Source organism: Papio anubis, chromosome 10, assembly GCF_008728515.1.
Source record: "Papio anubis isolate 15944 chromosome 10, Panubis1.0, whole genome shotgun sequence".
NCBI lineage: Eukaryota > Metazoa > Chordata > Mammalia > Primates > Cercopithecidae > Papio > Papio anubis.
This window is the reverse complement of record NC_044985.1, coordinates 90,857,001-90,875,620: the sequence shown is the minus strand read 5'-3', so window position 1 is coordinate 90,875,620 and position 18,620 is coordinate 90,857,001. Positions and strand designations below refer to the sequence as shown.

The following is an 18,620-nucleotide window of genomic DNA, read 5'->3' as shown; positions in this document are numbered from 1 at the left end:
ACATCATCCATTGCTTATCTTAAGGCTCGTTCTTTGTACATTGAATGGATTCTGACAAATGTTTGGTGACACATATTTACCATTATAATATAATACTAAATTGTTTTGTTTTGTTTTTGAAACAAGGTCTCACTTTGTCACCCAAGCTGGACTGCAATGGCATGATTATAGCTCACTGCAGCCTTGGGCTCTGGACTCAGAATATCCTCCTACCTCAGCCTCTCAATTAATTGGCACCACAGGTGCAAGCCACTACACTCTGCTAATTTTTAATTTTTGTAGAGACAAGGTCTCACTGTGTTTCTCAGGCTGGTCTCAAACTCCTGACCTCAAGCAATCCTCCTGCTGCAGCCTCTCAAAGTGCTGGAATTATAAGTGTGAGCCACTGAGCCAGGCACAAAATAGTTTTAATGCCTTAGAAATCCTCTGTATTCTTCCACTTTATCCCTCCCTTTCCCTAACCCCTGGCAACTACTGCTCTGTTTACTTCTCCATAGTTTTGTCTTTTCAGAATGTAACATAGTTGGACTCATACAGTATGCAGCTTTTTCAGGTTGACTTCTTTCACTAAATAATATGCATTTAAGTTTCCTCCATGTCTTGTCATGGCTTAATAAGCTAATTTCTTTATTAGCACTGTGTGATATTCCATTGTTTGGATATACCACAGTTTATTTATCCTTACTCATCTACTGAAGAACACCTTGGCTGCTTCCAAGATATGGCAATTATGAATAAAGCTGCTATAGTCATCCCTGTACAGGTTTTGGTGTTGACATGTTTTCAGTTCATTTGGATAAATACTGAAGAGTGCAATAGTTGGATCATATGGTAAGAGTTTGTTTAGTCTTGTAAGAAATTGCCAAACTGTCTTGCAAAGTGGCTGTACCATTTTGAATTCTCACCAGCAATGAATGAGAGTTCCTGTTGCTCCACATCTTTGTCAGCATTTAGTGTTGTCATTTGTTTTATAGTGTTTTGGATTTTGGTCATTCTAATAGGTGCAAAGTATTATCTTCTTGTTTTATTAACAAATATTATTATCTTGTTTTAATTTGTGATTCCCTAGTGACATATGATGTGGAATATCTTTTTTTATGTTTACTTGCTATCTCTATATTTTCTTTGGTGAGATGTCTGTTCAAGTCTTTTGCCAATTTTTTAATCAAGTTATTCCTTTTCTTGTTGCTGAGTTTTAAGAGTTCTTTATATATTTTGGATAACAGTCCTTTATTGGATGTGTGTTTTGCAAATATACTCTGTCAGTTTGTGGCTTGTCTTCTTGTTTCTTAACATTGTCTTTCGCAAAGTAGAAGTTTCCAATTTTAATGAAGTCTAGCTTATCAATTCTTACTTTCATGGGTTGTGCCATGTGTATTATATCTAAAAACTCATCACCATAACCAAAGTCATCTAGGTTTTCTCTTATGTTATCTTCTAGAGTTTTATAGTTTTGCATTTTCTATTTAGGTCTATTATACATTTTGAGTTAATATTTGTGAAGGTACAATGTCTATGTCTAGATTCACTTATTTTGCATTTGGATGTCTAGTTGTTCCAGCACTATCTGCTGAAAAGACTATTTTGTTCCTTTGTCAAAGATCTTTTGACTATATTTATGTAGGTTTATTTATGGGATCTCTGTTTTCTCCCTTTGATTCGTTTGTTAATTTTGTTGCCAATAACATCTGTCTTGATTACTGTGGCTTTATATTAAGTCTTGAGGTTGGGTACTGTCAGTCCTTTGACTTTGTTCTTCTCTTTCAATATTGAGTTGAATATTTTGGGTCTTTCACTTTTCCATAAAAACTTTATAATCAGTTTGTCAATAACTACTAAATAACTTGCTATCAAGTTTGGAAGAACTGACATCTTAACAGTATTCAGTCTTCCTGTCTATGAACATGGACTTTCCATTTGTTTAATTCTTCTTTGATCTCTTTCATTAGAGTTTTTTAGTTTTCCTCATACAGATCTTGTACAAATTTTGTTAGATTTATACCTAAGTATTTTATTTTGAGGCATGCTAATGTAAATGGTAACTTGTTTTTAATTTGATATTTTACTTGTCCATTGATGTTACATAGGAAATCAATTGACTTTCTAATATCAACTTTGTATCCTACAACTTTGCTATAATTGCTTATTCCAGGAGACTTATTGTTGATTCTTTCTGATTTCTGCATTGACAATCATGTCATCTTCAAACAAAGACAGTATTATTTCTTTCTTCCCAATCTGTATACTTTTAATTTTCTTCTCTTGTCTTATTACATTAGCTAGGACTTTCAGTACAATGTTGAAAAAGAGTGCTGAGAGGGAACATCCTTGCCCTGACCTTAGTAGGAAAGCTTCTAGTTTCTCATCATTAAGTATAATGTTAACTGTAGATTTTTTGGAGATGTTGTTTATCAAGTTGAGGAAGTTCCCTACCACCTTTTTAATCACAAATGTGTGTTAGATTTTGTCAAATGCTTTTTCTACATCTATTTATATAACCATGTTATGTTTCTTCTTCAGCCTGTGGGTAGAACAGATAGTATTAATTGATTTTTTGAATGTCAAACCAGCCTTGCACACCTGGGACAAATTCCACTTGGTTATGGTGTCTAATTCTTTTTATACATTGCCGAATTTGATTTGCCAATATTTCATTGAGGATTTTTCTATCTGTGTTCATGAGAGATATTGACCTGTAATTTTCTTTTCCTTTAATTCTTTGATTTTGGTGTTAAGATAATACTGATCTCATAAAATGAGTTAGGAAATATTCTCTCTGCTTCTATTTCTAGAAGAGATTGCAGAGAATTGGTATAATTTCTTCCTTAAACGTTTGGCAGAATTCACCAGTGAACCTATCTTGGCCTCGTGCTTTCTGTTTTACAAGATTATTAACTATCTTTTAAAAATTAAAAAAAAATTTTTTTAAAATATTTATTTATTTTGAGTTGGAGTTTTGCTCTTGTTGCCCAGGCTGGGGTGCAATGGTGTGATCTCGGCTCACTGCAACCTCCACCTCCCTGGTTCAAGTGATCTTCCTGCCTCAGACTCCCGAGTAGCTGGGATTACAGGCATGTGCCACCATGCCTGGCTAATTAACTATCTATTCAATTTTTTAATAGATATGGGCTTATTCCTAATGTCTATTTATGCTTTAATTTTGAACAAACAACTTAATAGAGCTACTCAGTGCCACCTCTTTACCAGATACTGTGCTCACACCTAAGAGAAACATTCATGCACAGTATATAATTTTATTCTCACTACAACTCTGTAAATTGTTATTCTCCATATGTTACAAATGAGGAAACTGAGACCAAGAGAAATTAGGTAATTTGCAAAGAGTCACAGAGCTAGTAAGTTATACAGCTAATATTCTATCTCTAAGCCACACAAACATTTGTTGAATTACTTAGTTTCCTAGTTTAAATGCTTTATGTAAGCAAGAAATGGGGTTATATTTTTATTGTCAGGGCATATTAAGTGGTAATTCATTTACCCAGCAAATATGTACAGAATGACTACTATGTTAATGGCATTGGAGTATGAACTTGTGGAGCTGCTGGTGTACAAACTTTTGTATAGTGATACTGAGTTGCAATGAAGTGTGTTAGAGGTCTAATTAGCTAACGTTTCTATGACTTTTACCTATTCTTCTACATTTTCTTGAGCATTCAAAAAATGCTCAAAATAGTATTGTATCTTTTCTTTCTCTAAGTCTTCATTTCTTTATTTGTAAAATGGGAATAATAATAGTACTTTCCCAAGGGATTTTTATGAGGATTAAATAAGATAATCTGTGTTTAACAATGAGCACAATTTCTGACACATAGTCAATTCCTAGTAAGTGTTAAAATACAATTCAAAACAAAGCAGCAGCCCTATTTTGCTTCATGATATTAAAAATAAAAATTGTGCAAAGAATAATTTAGCCATCCAACTAGTATTATCCTCAAATAATGCCAAACTACAAAATATTTTGATAGAATTAATTAAAACACAAGTTCCAGTTATATCTATGTAAGTCCTAATTTTATTTTTTTTCTGGTTCACTTAGTATCATGTACCACATTAAGCTACTTGAATGGAAATCAATTTCTCCACACAATTCCACTACTTTAAACTTAGAGTTAGATTTATTATTAATTGTTAGTAATATTAATAATAATTTGGGCCGGGCGCGGTGGCTCAAGCCTGTAATCCCAGCACTTTGGGAGGCCGAGATGGGCGGATCACGAGGTCAGGAGATCGAGACCATCCTGGCTAACACGGTGAAACCCCGTCTCTACTAAAAATACAAAAAACTAGCCGGGCGAGGTGGCAGGCGCCTGTAGTCCCAGCTACTCGGGAGGCTGAGGCAGGAGAATGGCGTGAACCCGGGAGGCGGAGCTTGCAGTGAGCTGAGATCCGGCCACTGTACTCCAGCCTGAGCGGCAGAGCAAGACTCCGTCTCAAAAAAAAAAAAAAAAAAAAAAAAAAAAAATAATAATAATAATAATTTGAACTTAACAGAAGCTCTTTGTCCTCAAAATTAAAAATGTTTTATTACATTGTTGAATGAAGTTTGTCCTATTAGCTTGTCCAAATGAAAAGACAATCTCAATGTCTTCATGAGATAGGATTGTCTAAATAATTGGTTAAAACAATAAAAATGAATTTTAAAAGAAGATTAAAAGAAATAAATGTTATTTATATTGTAATAGTTGAGAAACACTTATTTTCTTCATGTTATTCACAAATGTATTTCTAATATTTACCATTCATTTGATTTTTTAATAAACAAAGGTGCTTTGGAGTGAGAAATTTTAATACAAAAATATATACTAGTGGAAGTAATATGTTGAGGCTGATTGCTTTACAAAAGGGTATCATTTTGTAAAGAAAATACGTGTATTTTCTATTGTATTTAAAATTCATAAAAATTCATTCTTAACATACATTTTCAGGAGCACATTTCATGTCTTTATAAACTAACCAGCAAATATGTATATTTTATACTAACAATAGTTAACCCTTACTGAGCACTATATGCTAGGCACTGGTCAAAGCACTTTATATTATTATCTTATTTAACTCACTCAACAACCCAGTGGCTATATACTCTTACTACTCTATGCAAAAGTAGTAATAGGTAGTAGTAATTGAAAAGAAGATTTCTTTCTTGCAGAATTAAAAATCTGCTTAAGACAATATGACATAAACACATCAAAAGCAAAATAACTTAGCCATTAAATAACAAGGCATAAGGTATAAGCTAGTGTCTGATTAACTACCCATTAAATGGTGCACAAAGTATATTGAGGTCAGGAGAGGCAGAATTCCAAACTCAAGCATAGCCAGTAATAACAACCAATATTTTACTAGCAATTGTGTATGCTAGAAACTGTTCTAAAAACTTGATATCTGTATCATGTCTGTCCATCTATCTGTTTATAATCTATCTATCTATCTATCTATCTATCTATCTATCTATCTATCTATCTATCTTCATTTGATAGTAACAATAATTCTTAAGGTATATACTACTATCCCAGGTTTTTTTTTTTCCTGAAGACTTTGTGACATATGCTTAACTATTCTTTTATTACATCCTAGAAAATAAGGGTGAAGTATTAATTAGTCCACTTTTAGGGGCTAAAAAATCATCCAAATTGTCTATCTCTGATTGGGACTATAAAGATAGTAAAAATAAGTATTATAAAGTCACTAGAAAATCATTTTAATCCCTTCTCAGAATGGGAAGAGGAGAGGGAATGAAGCAAATGAAGAGGATATTCTTTTAACTTCCCCCAACCCCCCACTCCCTGTCTCTCATTCCTCACACTGACTGTTTGGCCCATCCTGTCCTGCCAGGAAATGAGATCATTGACGATGGTTCTGCAATGGTGTTGAGAACAAGGATGATGGCTGCTCTTCCTTCCTTCACATAGTTTAGCAAATGTTTGGGTTTTCCCTTATCATAGTTATCTACTCAGTGGTCTAGGAAAGTGAGTACACTAAAAAGTGGGGTTTGCACCTGGTGAATTCCTGTTTCAGTTGGGCTGGGATTCCCTGGCAATGCCATAGCACTGATTAAATAAATTATTATTTTATTATATTAATTTATTAAAAATAAATTAAATAAAGATAACCTAACATCCTCAGGCATTTGCCTTACTCTTGGCTAATGTCTACAAATTGTGTGAGTCTGTTACTCTCTAAGCCCAGCACTAAACAACTGGGTCCATTTCATATGCAAAAAAAGTGAATGGTCTGGGATTTAAGTAAAAGCCCCTGATATTAAAAATGCTTATCACTTGTATATGGAACTAAAACACAATACTTAAGCCTCAGAAACTTGAATACTTTGTTCAAATGAATACTTAAACCGTATACTTAGAAAAGGCTATTCTCTGTTTCTAGGCAATTTCTTGGGTGATGCATAATACATGTAGAAAGGAGGGAAAAAGTTGGCTATCTCCCAAATTATCACCGGTCTCATCTCACTGATCAAATGAAAAGATTATTGTACTTTGTGTATTCTTTTTGAACGGGAATTCATAAAATGTTTAATAGAGAAAATGATCCTTTGGGGTACATTATTAATAAAGTCTGCAGATCAAAGATGATGGTCTGATAGCATTTTGACTGGAATGTATAAAGAGGCAAAAAAATCTTAATGAATACTGAGGCAAATTTTGTATTTTAAATACTTGGTGAAGAAATAGTTACATAAATATTTCATGATAGTTCTGTATTTTCAGACTTTATTTTTCTGCTTACAAAATTAACATATGCCTAACATGGAAAATGTAGAAAGTATGGAGAGGTGAAAAAAGAAGAGAAAAATAGAAAAGAGAAGGAAGAATTATCAATAATTACATCTTGTTGAGTAACAACTACTGATATTTTGGCATATTTCCTTCCAGACTTTAATCTGTGCATTTATTTTTCTTAAATGCCGTACAGATTATATCTCTATCTATATATAATTTTGTATTCATTTCTTTGTATTCTGTATTCTACCAAAGACATTTCCTCAAACCAATGAAACCTCTTTAATGGTTGCACACTATTTGACAGTAAGCATATGTTACATAGTATCATTTATTTAAATATTTTCTTCTATTCTGGATATTAAAGCTATGTCCCTTTTTGTTTTTATGCTATTGTAAATAATTCTAGAGATAATAGGTTTTTGTGTAAATCTTTGTTCTAATTTTCTATTGTTTCCTTAAGCTACATTCCAGAAAGAAGAATTAGTAGATCAAAGAGGATGAACATTTTCAAGCCATTTGATTGATATTGCTAAATCCCGCATGATTATACAGAGTTGCACTTTTTCAGGATGTATGCAATGTATAATATATGGGAGACTACCTTCCGAAATGTTCAAGAGAAATATTACAAAGCTTGTAATTTTTATTAATTTTAAATTTTCTAGACTACTACCGCGCATGGTGAATAAAGACCATCAAAAATTGCAGCTAACATATGTTTTGAGTTGGCAAGAGTTACATAAAAGGGACCATTATTTTATATCAATAACTAATAATTTAAATAAAAACAGCCAATAAAGACAAGCATGGTCAAGTGCAGTCATGAGGAACTGCCCAATGGAAGCTGTCTTATCTGAGTCCCACTGCCTGAGCCTAATCACTTCCATAATTTAACCTGGGCTTGGAATCTAATTTTTTAAATAAAAGTTTTATGTCACATTCATTGAACAATGTTTGCAAAATGAATAATAGTTGAGGGAAGGGAAAAATATCACCAACCAAAGATAACAATTACCATTTTAGTACATGTTTTTATTTTATTTTTTAAAGTACTCCATTAGATTTATATGCAGCCTCTTTTCTTTAGCATAAAACACATATTTTCCTATGCCATTAAAAAGTTTTATACTTATTTTTCTATTGTATTAATAATATCCCATTGTCCTATATTACATATCAGCATTTATGTAACCTAACATAGACATTTCAATTGTTTCCAAATATTAGAATATATATATTATAAATAAAGCTGCATCTCAGAGCTGCATAAAACTCTTTCAGACTTTAGTTTATTTCCTCACTATAGATGTCCAGAGGCAGGAACACTAGGCCAAAAGATTTATGTTTTAAGGCTCTTGATATTTTTAAGCAGCCTAATTTTTTTTTTCATATTTTCCTGTAAAATGTAAGAGTCTTCGTTTCCAATTTATGGATGAGGAATTTCAGAAAGGAAAGTAAATGCACTATGTATATGAAACGAAGTAAACTAATGGAAAAATGAGAAAGAAATATTCAAACAGGTTTTTGATATTACAGAGATCCTGGACTCTGTACATATCTGAAATTGAACTGTCTATAAAGATAAGGAACAAGCTGAGGTCACACAAATATTGTTCGACAAAAATTGGAATGAGTTTCTATGTTATGTGAGAGCAAGTTCATTGCAAGATTTCTTTAACTGTGAAGCAAAAGAGGAAATACCAATTATAACCACATATCTTCATGAGATATGCTAAATCAACAAAATAATTATTTGTGTATGAACAAGGGAAAAACACACTTTCTGTGGAAACTATACACACACACAGACACAGATTTCAATAGAATGTATTTAGAGAACTTATGATTCATTAAGAATAGGGAGAGACCACAAAAATGGGCAAATGACATTAATGGGCAATTTATAAAATGATAAAATTAGTAATAAGCAAGACAAAATATTTACTCTTATTATAAATAAAAAAATTCAAAGGAAGTCAACAATGTGTATTTTTTACTTGTCAATTTGCCAAACACTTAAAAAGTGCTTTCATACACTGTTATTGGAAGTGTAGATTGATGTAATCTTTCTAGAGGATAATTGGGCGATGTATAGCAAGATTCTTAGATTTTCCTCAGCTACTGACCCAATAATTCCACTTCTTAGAGAAATAATCAAAGATTTGAAAAAGCACAAAAAATTGTGTAGCTGGTTGCTCATCACAGCATTATTTGTAAAAATGAAAGAGCAAGAATTGACTAAATGACAGAATATTATTAGCAATTTCAACTATGTTTTAAATAAATTGCTAATGCCATAGGAAAATTTCTGTAATACAATTTAACTGAAATATTTCAGAAATAGTGCTGCATACATAATTAGCTAGCTATCTGAAAACATTAATAGTACTTATCTCTAGATGAAATTATTTGGTCATTTTAACATTTTTCTTAATAATTAGGATAATGTGATTTACCAGTTGAGATACTATGAAAATGAGGGATATAGAATTTGCATTACAATTTTCTTTTTCCAATCACAAAACATGACATGTCTATTGGTATATGTCATGCATTGTGTTAGGAAATGTTTGTTAGATATTTATTCATTTATTCAAGGATTATTAGAGGACTATTATTATTCAGTGATAAATTTCAGTGGTCTTTATTATTCTCGTCTCGTGGCAGTATATATGAGTAGTAAGGAAGGAGAAGCCAGCTGCCTTGGTCTTAAAAAAAAAGCATTCAATTTAGACAATCTAAATCATAATAATCAGTCCCTCTTCCCACTTTACACTCACCTATCGTATCCCAGCCCTCCAGGAACCAGCATCCCCAAAAGATAAAGGGTTTCAAGCAGAGGCTTCATTCTGCCACAGAGTAAGTTAGAAAATTCTGGGCCTCTCTGGCAGTGGATCAAGTGTCCTTGAGAATGAATGCATCAAGACTGTGGCTCCCACAATCAAGATGAGATAAGTCATTTAGTGGATGTCTCAGCAGAAAGAGACTCGGGCAATTGCTTTATTAACTCTATCATGTCCTCAAACCACCTTTTCCAATGGGGGAAATGCTGTACCATTTGATATTTCATTTCTTCTCTAAAACCAAATTTATGTGACCTCTCAACTTCACCAGATCCTGAAATAAATTTCCTCCCTATGTAAAATCACCTCGGAGTATTTCTAGGAATCTCCATTACTCATACTCAAGAGCAGTCATTCCTGCTCTTCCCCTCACACAGGTTGGATGGGAATAGTAGGCTAGTCTTTCTGAATCACGAGCCTATTCATGAGACCAGAAAGAATACTCTGCTCTGGTCATAATGGACATGGTCATTATTCAAAATTTCCTCTTCCTCTTTCAATCTAAGGCTTTGATTGGGGTCAAATGCCTTCTCTTTTTCTGATGAACCACATCACCAGCTCTTAAACAAACCCAGATCTCTCCAAATCTGAGCAGTGAAAACAATGGCAATCCTTTCCCAAGTGGATTTTACCCCCACGCCCCTCTTACATGAAGGACTCTGTCAGATACTCCACCATATTTTCAGACATAGCCAACTTATGCTTGAGTCTCATTGACCAGTAAAAGTAAAGACTCATGTTAAGACCTCTGCTAATAGTCTAATTGAGCAAGGCAAACTTTAGTGCAGGGCAGGTAGAGTATTTAAATGGAGTCCCTGGCATTTAGGGACCCAGTTTAAATCTTTTGCCCTGTATTCATGCATTCATTCTACAAAAATCTCATGAGCACCACTGTATACAAGACACTACGCTAGATACTTAGGATACAAAGGTGAACAAGGCAGAGTCCCTTCTTTTATGGAACTCACAGTAGAGTTGAGAGAAAAATAAACAAGTACACAAACAAATGTTACAATTTCAAGTAAAGAGAATGCAGTTTAAAAAATAGAGGAGATAAGCGCTTCCATGCTCTCTCCAGGCATGCCATGCACCCAGTCCCTCCATGTGTTTAGCAACCCAGAGGCTCTCCAAACTCTGTTCCCTTGTATTTTTATGAAGACTTCATTACATGGACATAGTTGATCATATCATTGGTCATTGGTGATTAAATAAAACTCCAGTCCCTCTTTCCTCCCCAGAGATGGGAAGGGATTACTGAAAGTTCCAACTTTCTAATCACATGGCTGATTCTCCTGGCAACCAGAAACTTAGAAACTTTCCAAAAGTTACCTATTCACTTAAACTTAGACATAGTCAAAAGGGACATCATGAATAACAAAAATGGCCGTTTCACCTTTATTGATCTTATCACTGAGGAAATTCCAAGGGTTTTAGGAGCTCTGTATCAGGAACCAGGGACAAAGACAAAATATGTATTTCCTATTATAACAATATCATGATGGTGTTTAAAGACAGTGGGGCAGAGGAGTTCATCTGGGGCGTGGGTATAGACAGAGAAAGACAAAGACTGAGCCCTGGGCTAACCTAACATTTAGAGGACTTGGTAGAAGAGAAGAATCCAGCGAGGGAATTGTGAAGAACATCCAGTGAGGTAGTTAAGAAATGGCTGACTATTTTGTCCCAGAAGCCAAGTGAGGAGAGCATTAAAAACAAAAAACTGGGAGTTACCCACTGGTCAAACGAGGACGAAGAACTAACCAATCAACCAGCAGGATAGAGGCTCCCAGAGACCTTGAAAAGAGCAATTTCAGTAGATATGTGGTGAGATATGTGGTGGGGACAAACGCCTGCCTGGAGCTGGTTAAAGAAGGAAAGGGAAGTGAGAAAGTGGAGGCGGTGAGTACAGAAAACTCAGCATAGCTTGCCTACGATAATGGCACCTTAAAGAAAACTGCATTGTTAGCATTTTGCATCCTTCCCTTGGTATATAGTTAATTCAAAAATCCTGAATTTGAATTTTGCTGTTCAGAATGAGGGGTAAAATGCAACACCCATGTCACTCTCTTCCTCGCCCAAGTGAGGGGACTGGCAGGTACCTTGGTAGTACTAATTTTGGGGCAAGGATTCTAATGGCACTGTCAGTTCCACAGAAAGAGAGGGGGACCTGGAAGTTAAGGGTGTCTTCCTTCCATACTCTTGCTAATTGGAATGGACTGAGATGGATTCATGGCAGAGGGACGTATGGGTAGTCTCTTTTGTAGGGACTTTTTGTAAGGACTTTTGTAGGCTTCCCCCCACCAACCAATATGTAGTTCCATACAGTTATTCTGAAACAAAAGAATAGAAATAAAAGTTTAAAAACACATAAAAATGCAGTCAAATAATACATACAAATTGTTAGTAAAAACCTGCAAATAATTTTAAAAATGTGTTGTGAGGACATTTGGTATTACTACACAGGATTTTCTTAACTGTCACTGATAATTGGATTTTCCTCAATCCCCACGTCCAATTTCACTGTAATATGTGGTCTCCTGCCAACCCCACTGGCCAAAGATTAGCTTTCTGTGACCTTATGAAATGCAAGCAGTAACCCAGGGAACTCAGGGCCAATGAAGTGGAACCATGGGCTCCTCACTAACAAGGGTGAATTATTATCACATCTTTCCTGGTGATTAGATTATTTCTTATCATTGTGTTTTATAGCTTTCTAGTTAGTCATCTCAACACAATTTATTCACAATAATAGTGTTTTATTATTGCTGTTTTATAGTTCCTATAACAGTAAAATTTATTCTCAACTCTATTATTACAATATTCGACTACTAATGGAATTCTTATTTTTATTTGATCGTGTTTTAAAGCCATAACAATAAAATTTACTCCCAAAAATATTACTGCAAGTTTTATGCTCTTTAAACTACTTGATAGAATGCCTGCGAACACATGTGGTACTTTAAGCCACATGAGAGAAAGCCTGCCAAAACGTAAACATTGTTCTAGGGGGAAAAAGGGGGGGAACTGGTTTCTATTATGGTGAAACTTGTGTTCTTTGATAGAGTAAGTAATGGGATGAAAGAAATGAAAGGACCTTAGAGATAGCTGATTTCAAAGAGAATTATATTCTAATTGGTAGAATTATTTGTTTAAAAAATCAGCCTCTTTTTATTACCTGCCAAGCCCTACACATTTCCACCGACTTCATCCTCCAAAATAATGTGCTCTCAAAAGGCCCATGATTTCTCTGGGCTCAAAATTGCATGGCTTGTTGCCACATTAGTTGGATAGAGGCTGCTATGAAATATTATTACCAAAAGCCAGGGTCATGTTGAAGGTGAACAGCTTCAATGACTTAAGAACTGGAAGGCACACAGCCAAGTCAGCTCGCCACCTCTGCTGCTTGTCAGTTGCTCTCGTTGACCCTGAACCCAAGGACATTGCAGTAAACTTCATCACTTGCTTGGTGTGCATTGTTTGTGCCTAGAACACTGAATCAAAGTGACTATAACATGAATTACGATCCATCCAGTGGAGCAAAGTACCAGCGGGATTCAAATAATTGGTATATCAGACTGGCAGCAATTAAGGTGTGGTTAAGGGCTTGGTCTCAGACGGATAATACATTGACTTATGGTTACAAGGAGAGCTGGAGGCAGGTTGGGTGGAGATATAAGCTGGTTGACATTCAGAACTTACAGCCTTACTAGCAGAAGAGGCAAAATCTAGATTTGATTTCTGAGGCAGCACCAAGGAGAGGTTCTTCTGATAGAAGCTTCCACAGATTGCTGCCATCATCTAAAGCAAGAAATGAGCAGATGGACGGATGGAAGTATGGATGGATGGATGCATGCATGCATGCATACATGGGTCCACAGATGCATGGATGCATGGATAAATCTGTATCTATGCTCTTGTCATATGGCATAAATCCACTGACTAGATGAAGCCTTTCACATACACAGGTAGGGACTTAGCTTGCTGTGACCATCTTCTTTCCTTTGCCCAGCTGTGGAAGTGTGCAAGTCAGCTCTACCTTCAAGAGAGAAACTGCTGTCAATTTCTGGCTATGAGTAGCTTCAGAATCTGACTCTGTATTCAAGCTGGGACTATGTGCTACCTGGACATCCCCTAACCAATGACTGAGCACAGAACTGGCGTAAGTGCTCACCATTGAACCAATGCAAGGTGACTCTAGGAGCAATCTTCTTGTGGTTGTCCCACAGTCTGAGGCCCTTTCTGGCCAATCTTTCTTTCCTCCCTCTATCTTTTTACAGGTGTCAGATCTGGGTGTAAGACTCTCCTTCCTTGCTTTCTCTTGCTTTTTCTCCCCTTTATCTTTCACAAGAATTATGCCCCTAAAATCTCTTCTATTTTCAACTCCATCTTGGTATCTGCTTTTCAGATGATCCAGCCAATACACCAGCCAGATCCCAGAAAACATGAAAATAAGTGAATGTAATTGATCTTGAGTTATGTGGATCTTTCTGAAACTTTGTGGATAATTAAATTCAGAAACAAAACTGAAATTTGGAAGTAACAGGGATAATCCTACATGGCCAGGCCTTAACAGCCTTGCGACACACAGCCAGAAAGCTACAGAAAATTACATGGTAGCTTAGTAACATTCCTTACCAGTTGGCTTTTTGAAAAAAGTATTTTCTCTCTCACTGCTTGCTCACCCTGGCTAATGTGTGGCAGGTGCAGGGTCCTCAGCCTTTCCGTGAAGATGATCAACGTTGCTCTTTCCCATGTGCTGATGTATTTTCTATTTGGATCATCTGGGGAAGGAAGAGGAGCAAAGATGAAATGTATGCTCTCAAGTGCTAAGAGTAGACGTGGAAGGTGAGGAAATGGAGGAAGTTTTAAAGAGGAGCTGGATTTCCACCAGAAACCCCAGCAATCTGCAGGACATGAGGTGGTGATAGAACTGGGGTGGGGTAGGGCCATCAGCTTGGGCATTAGCCACTGGATACTTGTTCATCTCTTTCTCAGTTGAACAGTATTTCATTCTGCATCAACTACCAACTAGTTTTCAAAAAGAATGCTTCCAAACCATCATCCTGAATCATCACCCTGAAAAACTTGATCAAGAGGGTTACCATTCTGAGTCTCTGCTTCCATCCATTGCTCAGGTACTTAAAGGAAAGACAACCCAATTACGACAGGTTTCCTTTCCTTATCTACATTTTGCCCCAGGTTGTTGTCCTATATCTTCTCATTTCTGCTTAATATATTCAGCAAGGTCATCACAGATCATCGCCTTCCTTGTCAGAGTCTCAGTGCAACGTTAGATGGTCTGGGTGCAGAGTAATGAGTCAGAATTCCGAAGCCTTGGGTTCTGATTCGTGTTCCTCCATTTCTCAACCGTGCGATTTTCAGCAAATCTCACTTGTCTTCCTTTGTAAAAAAAAAAAAAAAAAGAAAAGAAAATTATACCTGTTCTGCCTTCCTCTCGGGTTGTAGAGCACATTAACTGAAGTAATGTATGGAAAAGCCCTCTGAAGACTGTGATGCCATCAAAATGTATGATATAATTATCATTGACATTAATAACCATGATCTGTGTCTAGATTACAGTGCTGTGCAGGATTACTCTAACATAAGACCACACAATACAAAAGAGAAAAACCAAACTCCCCAAAGAGCATAATATGAAGCTGTTTTTTTTTTCTTTTACTGTGAAATATCTTAATGTAAAGTTCATCAGAGGATTTTCCTAAAAAAGGGGGGGTGGGTGAAGTTTCTCAGCTTTATATATATTGAAAAAACAGATTTCTGAAATGCATTTCTGAAATACAGCATCTGTTTAAAATAAGCTATATCTTAGCTTCTAAAACCAACTGTATATAATCTACATAATCCTAGCTCTCTGTTTATAAAATAATAACATTTTCCAGCATAATTGGCTTTTTAAATAAAATATACATAATTTAATGCAATTTGTATATTCCTGTTCCTGTGGGTTTACCCTATATCTCTAAAATAATTTCTATAAAAGGATAGACATGAAATTTCTACTTTATTTTATAAATTGAGATTAATTTTACACTCAGAGAAGTAATTGCTACTAAAATTATTATGGGGTTTAATAAACCCAAATACTGTATATTCAGAGGTCCAATTCCACATTTATACACTGAGACTTCCCAGATTTCACAAGATTTCTACTTGTTATTACCATTCCTGGAAATAATATTGTCAATGGAGGGTGGATGTCCTTCACCTTAACTTTCCTATCTCCTTCTTGCTTCTATTATCATCTTATTAACTCCTTAGAAGGATGTCAGGCTATTCTGCAGGGAAGTCTTTTAAAAATGAAATTAAGTGATAGAGTTATAAAAAACAGTATAGAATTATTACTATGTCCAAGATACTGTACTTTAATGTACAAACACCCTTTGTACTTTAATGTACAAACACCTATGTAGTAGGATCAATTATTGACCCCAATTACAGAAAAGGAGACTGAGCCACAGAGAGATCTTCATTGACCATGCTATTTGCTGTGGTCTAAATGTCTGTGTCCTCCCCCAATTCATTTGTGAAAACTTAATCCCCAGTGCAGTTGTGTGGAGGGGTGGGGTATCTGGGAGGTGATTAGGTTATGAGGGTGGAGCCCTCATGGGTGGAGATTCCTGCTTTTTTCAAAGAAGCCCAAGAGAACTTGTTTGCACTTCCTCCATGTGAGAATGTCCATGTGAGGATGCTGCAAAAAGGCACCAGCTGTAAAGCAGAGCCCTCACCAAACACTGAATCTGCTTGCACCTTTCTTGGACTTCCCAGCCTCTGGAAGTGTGAGCCATACGTTTCTGTTGTTTATAACTTTGTTATAGTAGCCTGAATAGACTAAGGTATTTTTTTTTTTTTATCATAGTCCAAACTGACTAAGACACTATCTAAAACCTAAAATCTAAAATGAAATTAAAACGTGGGCTCAAGACCAGCCACATCAGTATGACCCCAGGCACTGTTAGAAAGGTAGAATCTCAGCCTCCATTTTAACAAGATCCCCAGGTGATTCACATTTTAAAATCTTTGTACTCATTTGTTTATTATAGGTCCTGTTTCCTAGAATGACGGTTTCCAGTTTTATCCATGGCCCTGCAAAGGACATGTTCCTTTTTATGGCTGCATAGTATTCCATGGTGTATATGTACCACATTTTCTTTATCCAGTCCATCACTGATGGGCCTTTAGGTTGATTCCATGTCTTTGCTATTGCGAATAGTGTTGCAATGAACCTATGTATGCATGTATCTTTAAAATAGAATGATTTAATATTCCTTTGGGTATATATCCAGTAATGGGATTGCTGGATCAAATGGTATTTCTAATTCTAAATCTTTGAGGAATTGCCCCACTCTCCTTCACAATGGTTGAACTAATTTACATTCCCATCAATAGTGTAAAAGCACTTCTATTTCTCTGCAATCTTGCCAACATTTGTGTTTCTTGACCTTTTAATAATTGCCATTCTGACTGGCGTGAGATGGTATCTCATTGTGGTTTTAATTTTCATTTCTCTAATGATCAGTGATGTTGAACTATTTTTCATATGTTTGTTGGCTGCATGTAAGTCTTTTTTTGAGAAGTGTCTGTTCATATCCTTTGCCTACATTTTAATGGGGTTGTTTTTTTCTTGTAAATTTGCTTAAGATCCTTGTAGATTCCAGATATTAGCCCTTTGTCAGATGAATAGATTGCAAAAAAATTCTCCTACTCTGTAGGTTGTCTGTTCACTCTGAGGATAGTTTCATTTGCTATGCAGAAGCTCCTTAGTTTAATTGGATCCCATTTGTCAATTTTTGTTTTCGTTGCAATTGCTTTCGGCAATTTCATCATAAAATCTTTGCCCATGCCTATGTTCTGAATGGTATTGCCTAGATTTTCTTCTAGGGTTTTTATAGTTTTGGGTTTTACATTTAAGTCTTTAATCCATCTTGAGTTAATTTTTGTATAAGGTGTAAGGAAGGGATCCAGTTTCAGTTTTCTGCATATGGCTAGCCAACTCTCCCAGCACCATTTATTAAGTAGAGAATCCTATTCCCATTGCTTGTTTTTGTTAAACATCAGATGGTTGTATATGTGCAGTTTTGTTTCTGAGTTCTCTATCTGTTCCATTTGTCTATGTGCCGGTTTTTGTACAAGTATCATGCTCTTTTGGTTACTGTGGCCTTGTAGTATAATTTGAAGTTGGGTAGTGTGATGCCTCCAGCTTTGTTTTTTTTTTTGTTTTGTTTTGTTTTTTTTTTTTTTTTTTTTTTTTTTTTTTTTTTTTGCTTAGGATTGCCTTGGTTATGTGAGCTCTGTTTTGGTTCCATATAAATTTTAAAATAGTGTTTTTCTTTTTTTTTCTTTTTTGAGATGGAGTCTTGCTCTGTCACCCAGGCTGGAGTGCAGTGGCGCAATCTCAGCTCACTGCAAGCTCTGCCTCCCGGGTTCACACCATTCTCCTGCCTCAGCCTCCCGAGTAGCTGGGACTACAGGCGCCCACCACCACACCCGGCTAACTTTTTGTACTTTTAGTAGAGACAAGTTTTCACCATGTTAGCCAGGATGGTCTTCATCTCCTGACCTCGTGATCTACCCATCTTGACCTCCCAAAGTGCTGGGATTACAGACGTGAACCACCGCGCCCAGCCAGCTTTTTTCTGATCCTGTGAAGAATGTCAGTGATAGTTTAATGACAATAGCACTGAAACTATAAATTACTTTGGGCACTATGGCCATTTTCATGATATTAATTCTTCCTATCCAGGAGCATGGAATGTTTTTCCATCTGCTTGTGCCCTCTTTGATTTCCTTGAGCAGTACTTTATAGTTCTTCTTGAAGAGGTCCTTCACTTCCCTTGTTAGCTGTATTCCTAGATATTTTATTCTTTTTGTGGCAATTGTGAATAGGAGTTCATTCATGATTTGGGTTTCTGCTTGTCTGTTGTTGGTGTATAGGAATACTTGTGATTTCTGCACATTAATTTTGTATCCTGAGACTTTGCTAAAGTTGATTACCAGCTTAAGA

At 35.7% G+C, this 18,620-nt stretch overlaps 1 protein-coding gene across 1 annotated transcript in view; it reads right to left on the bottom strand.

Annotated features, from left to right (window-relative positions):
* The window catches only part of CPO (carboxypeptidase O), a 31,517-nt gene extending 20,741 nt beyond the window's left edge, over positions 1 to 10,776 (bottom strand). Inside the window, exon 1 of the mRNA XM_003907864.4 lies at positions 9,539 to 10,776. Within this exon, the coding sequence (XP_003907913.2) occupies positions 9,539 to 9,606 (68 nt within the window). The 5' untranslated portion in view covers positions 9,607 to 10,776. The remainder of the gene's footprint in view (positions 1 to 9,538) is intronic.
* Between the last annotated feature and the right edge of the window lie 7,844 nt (positions 10,777 to 18,620).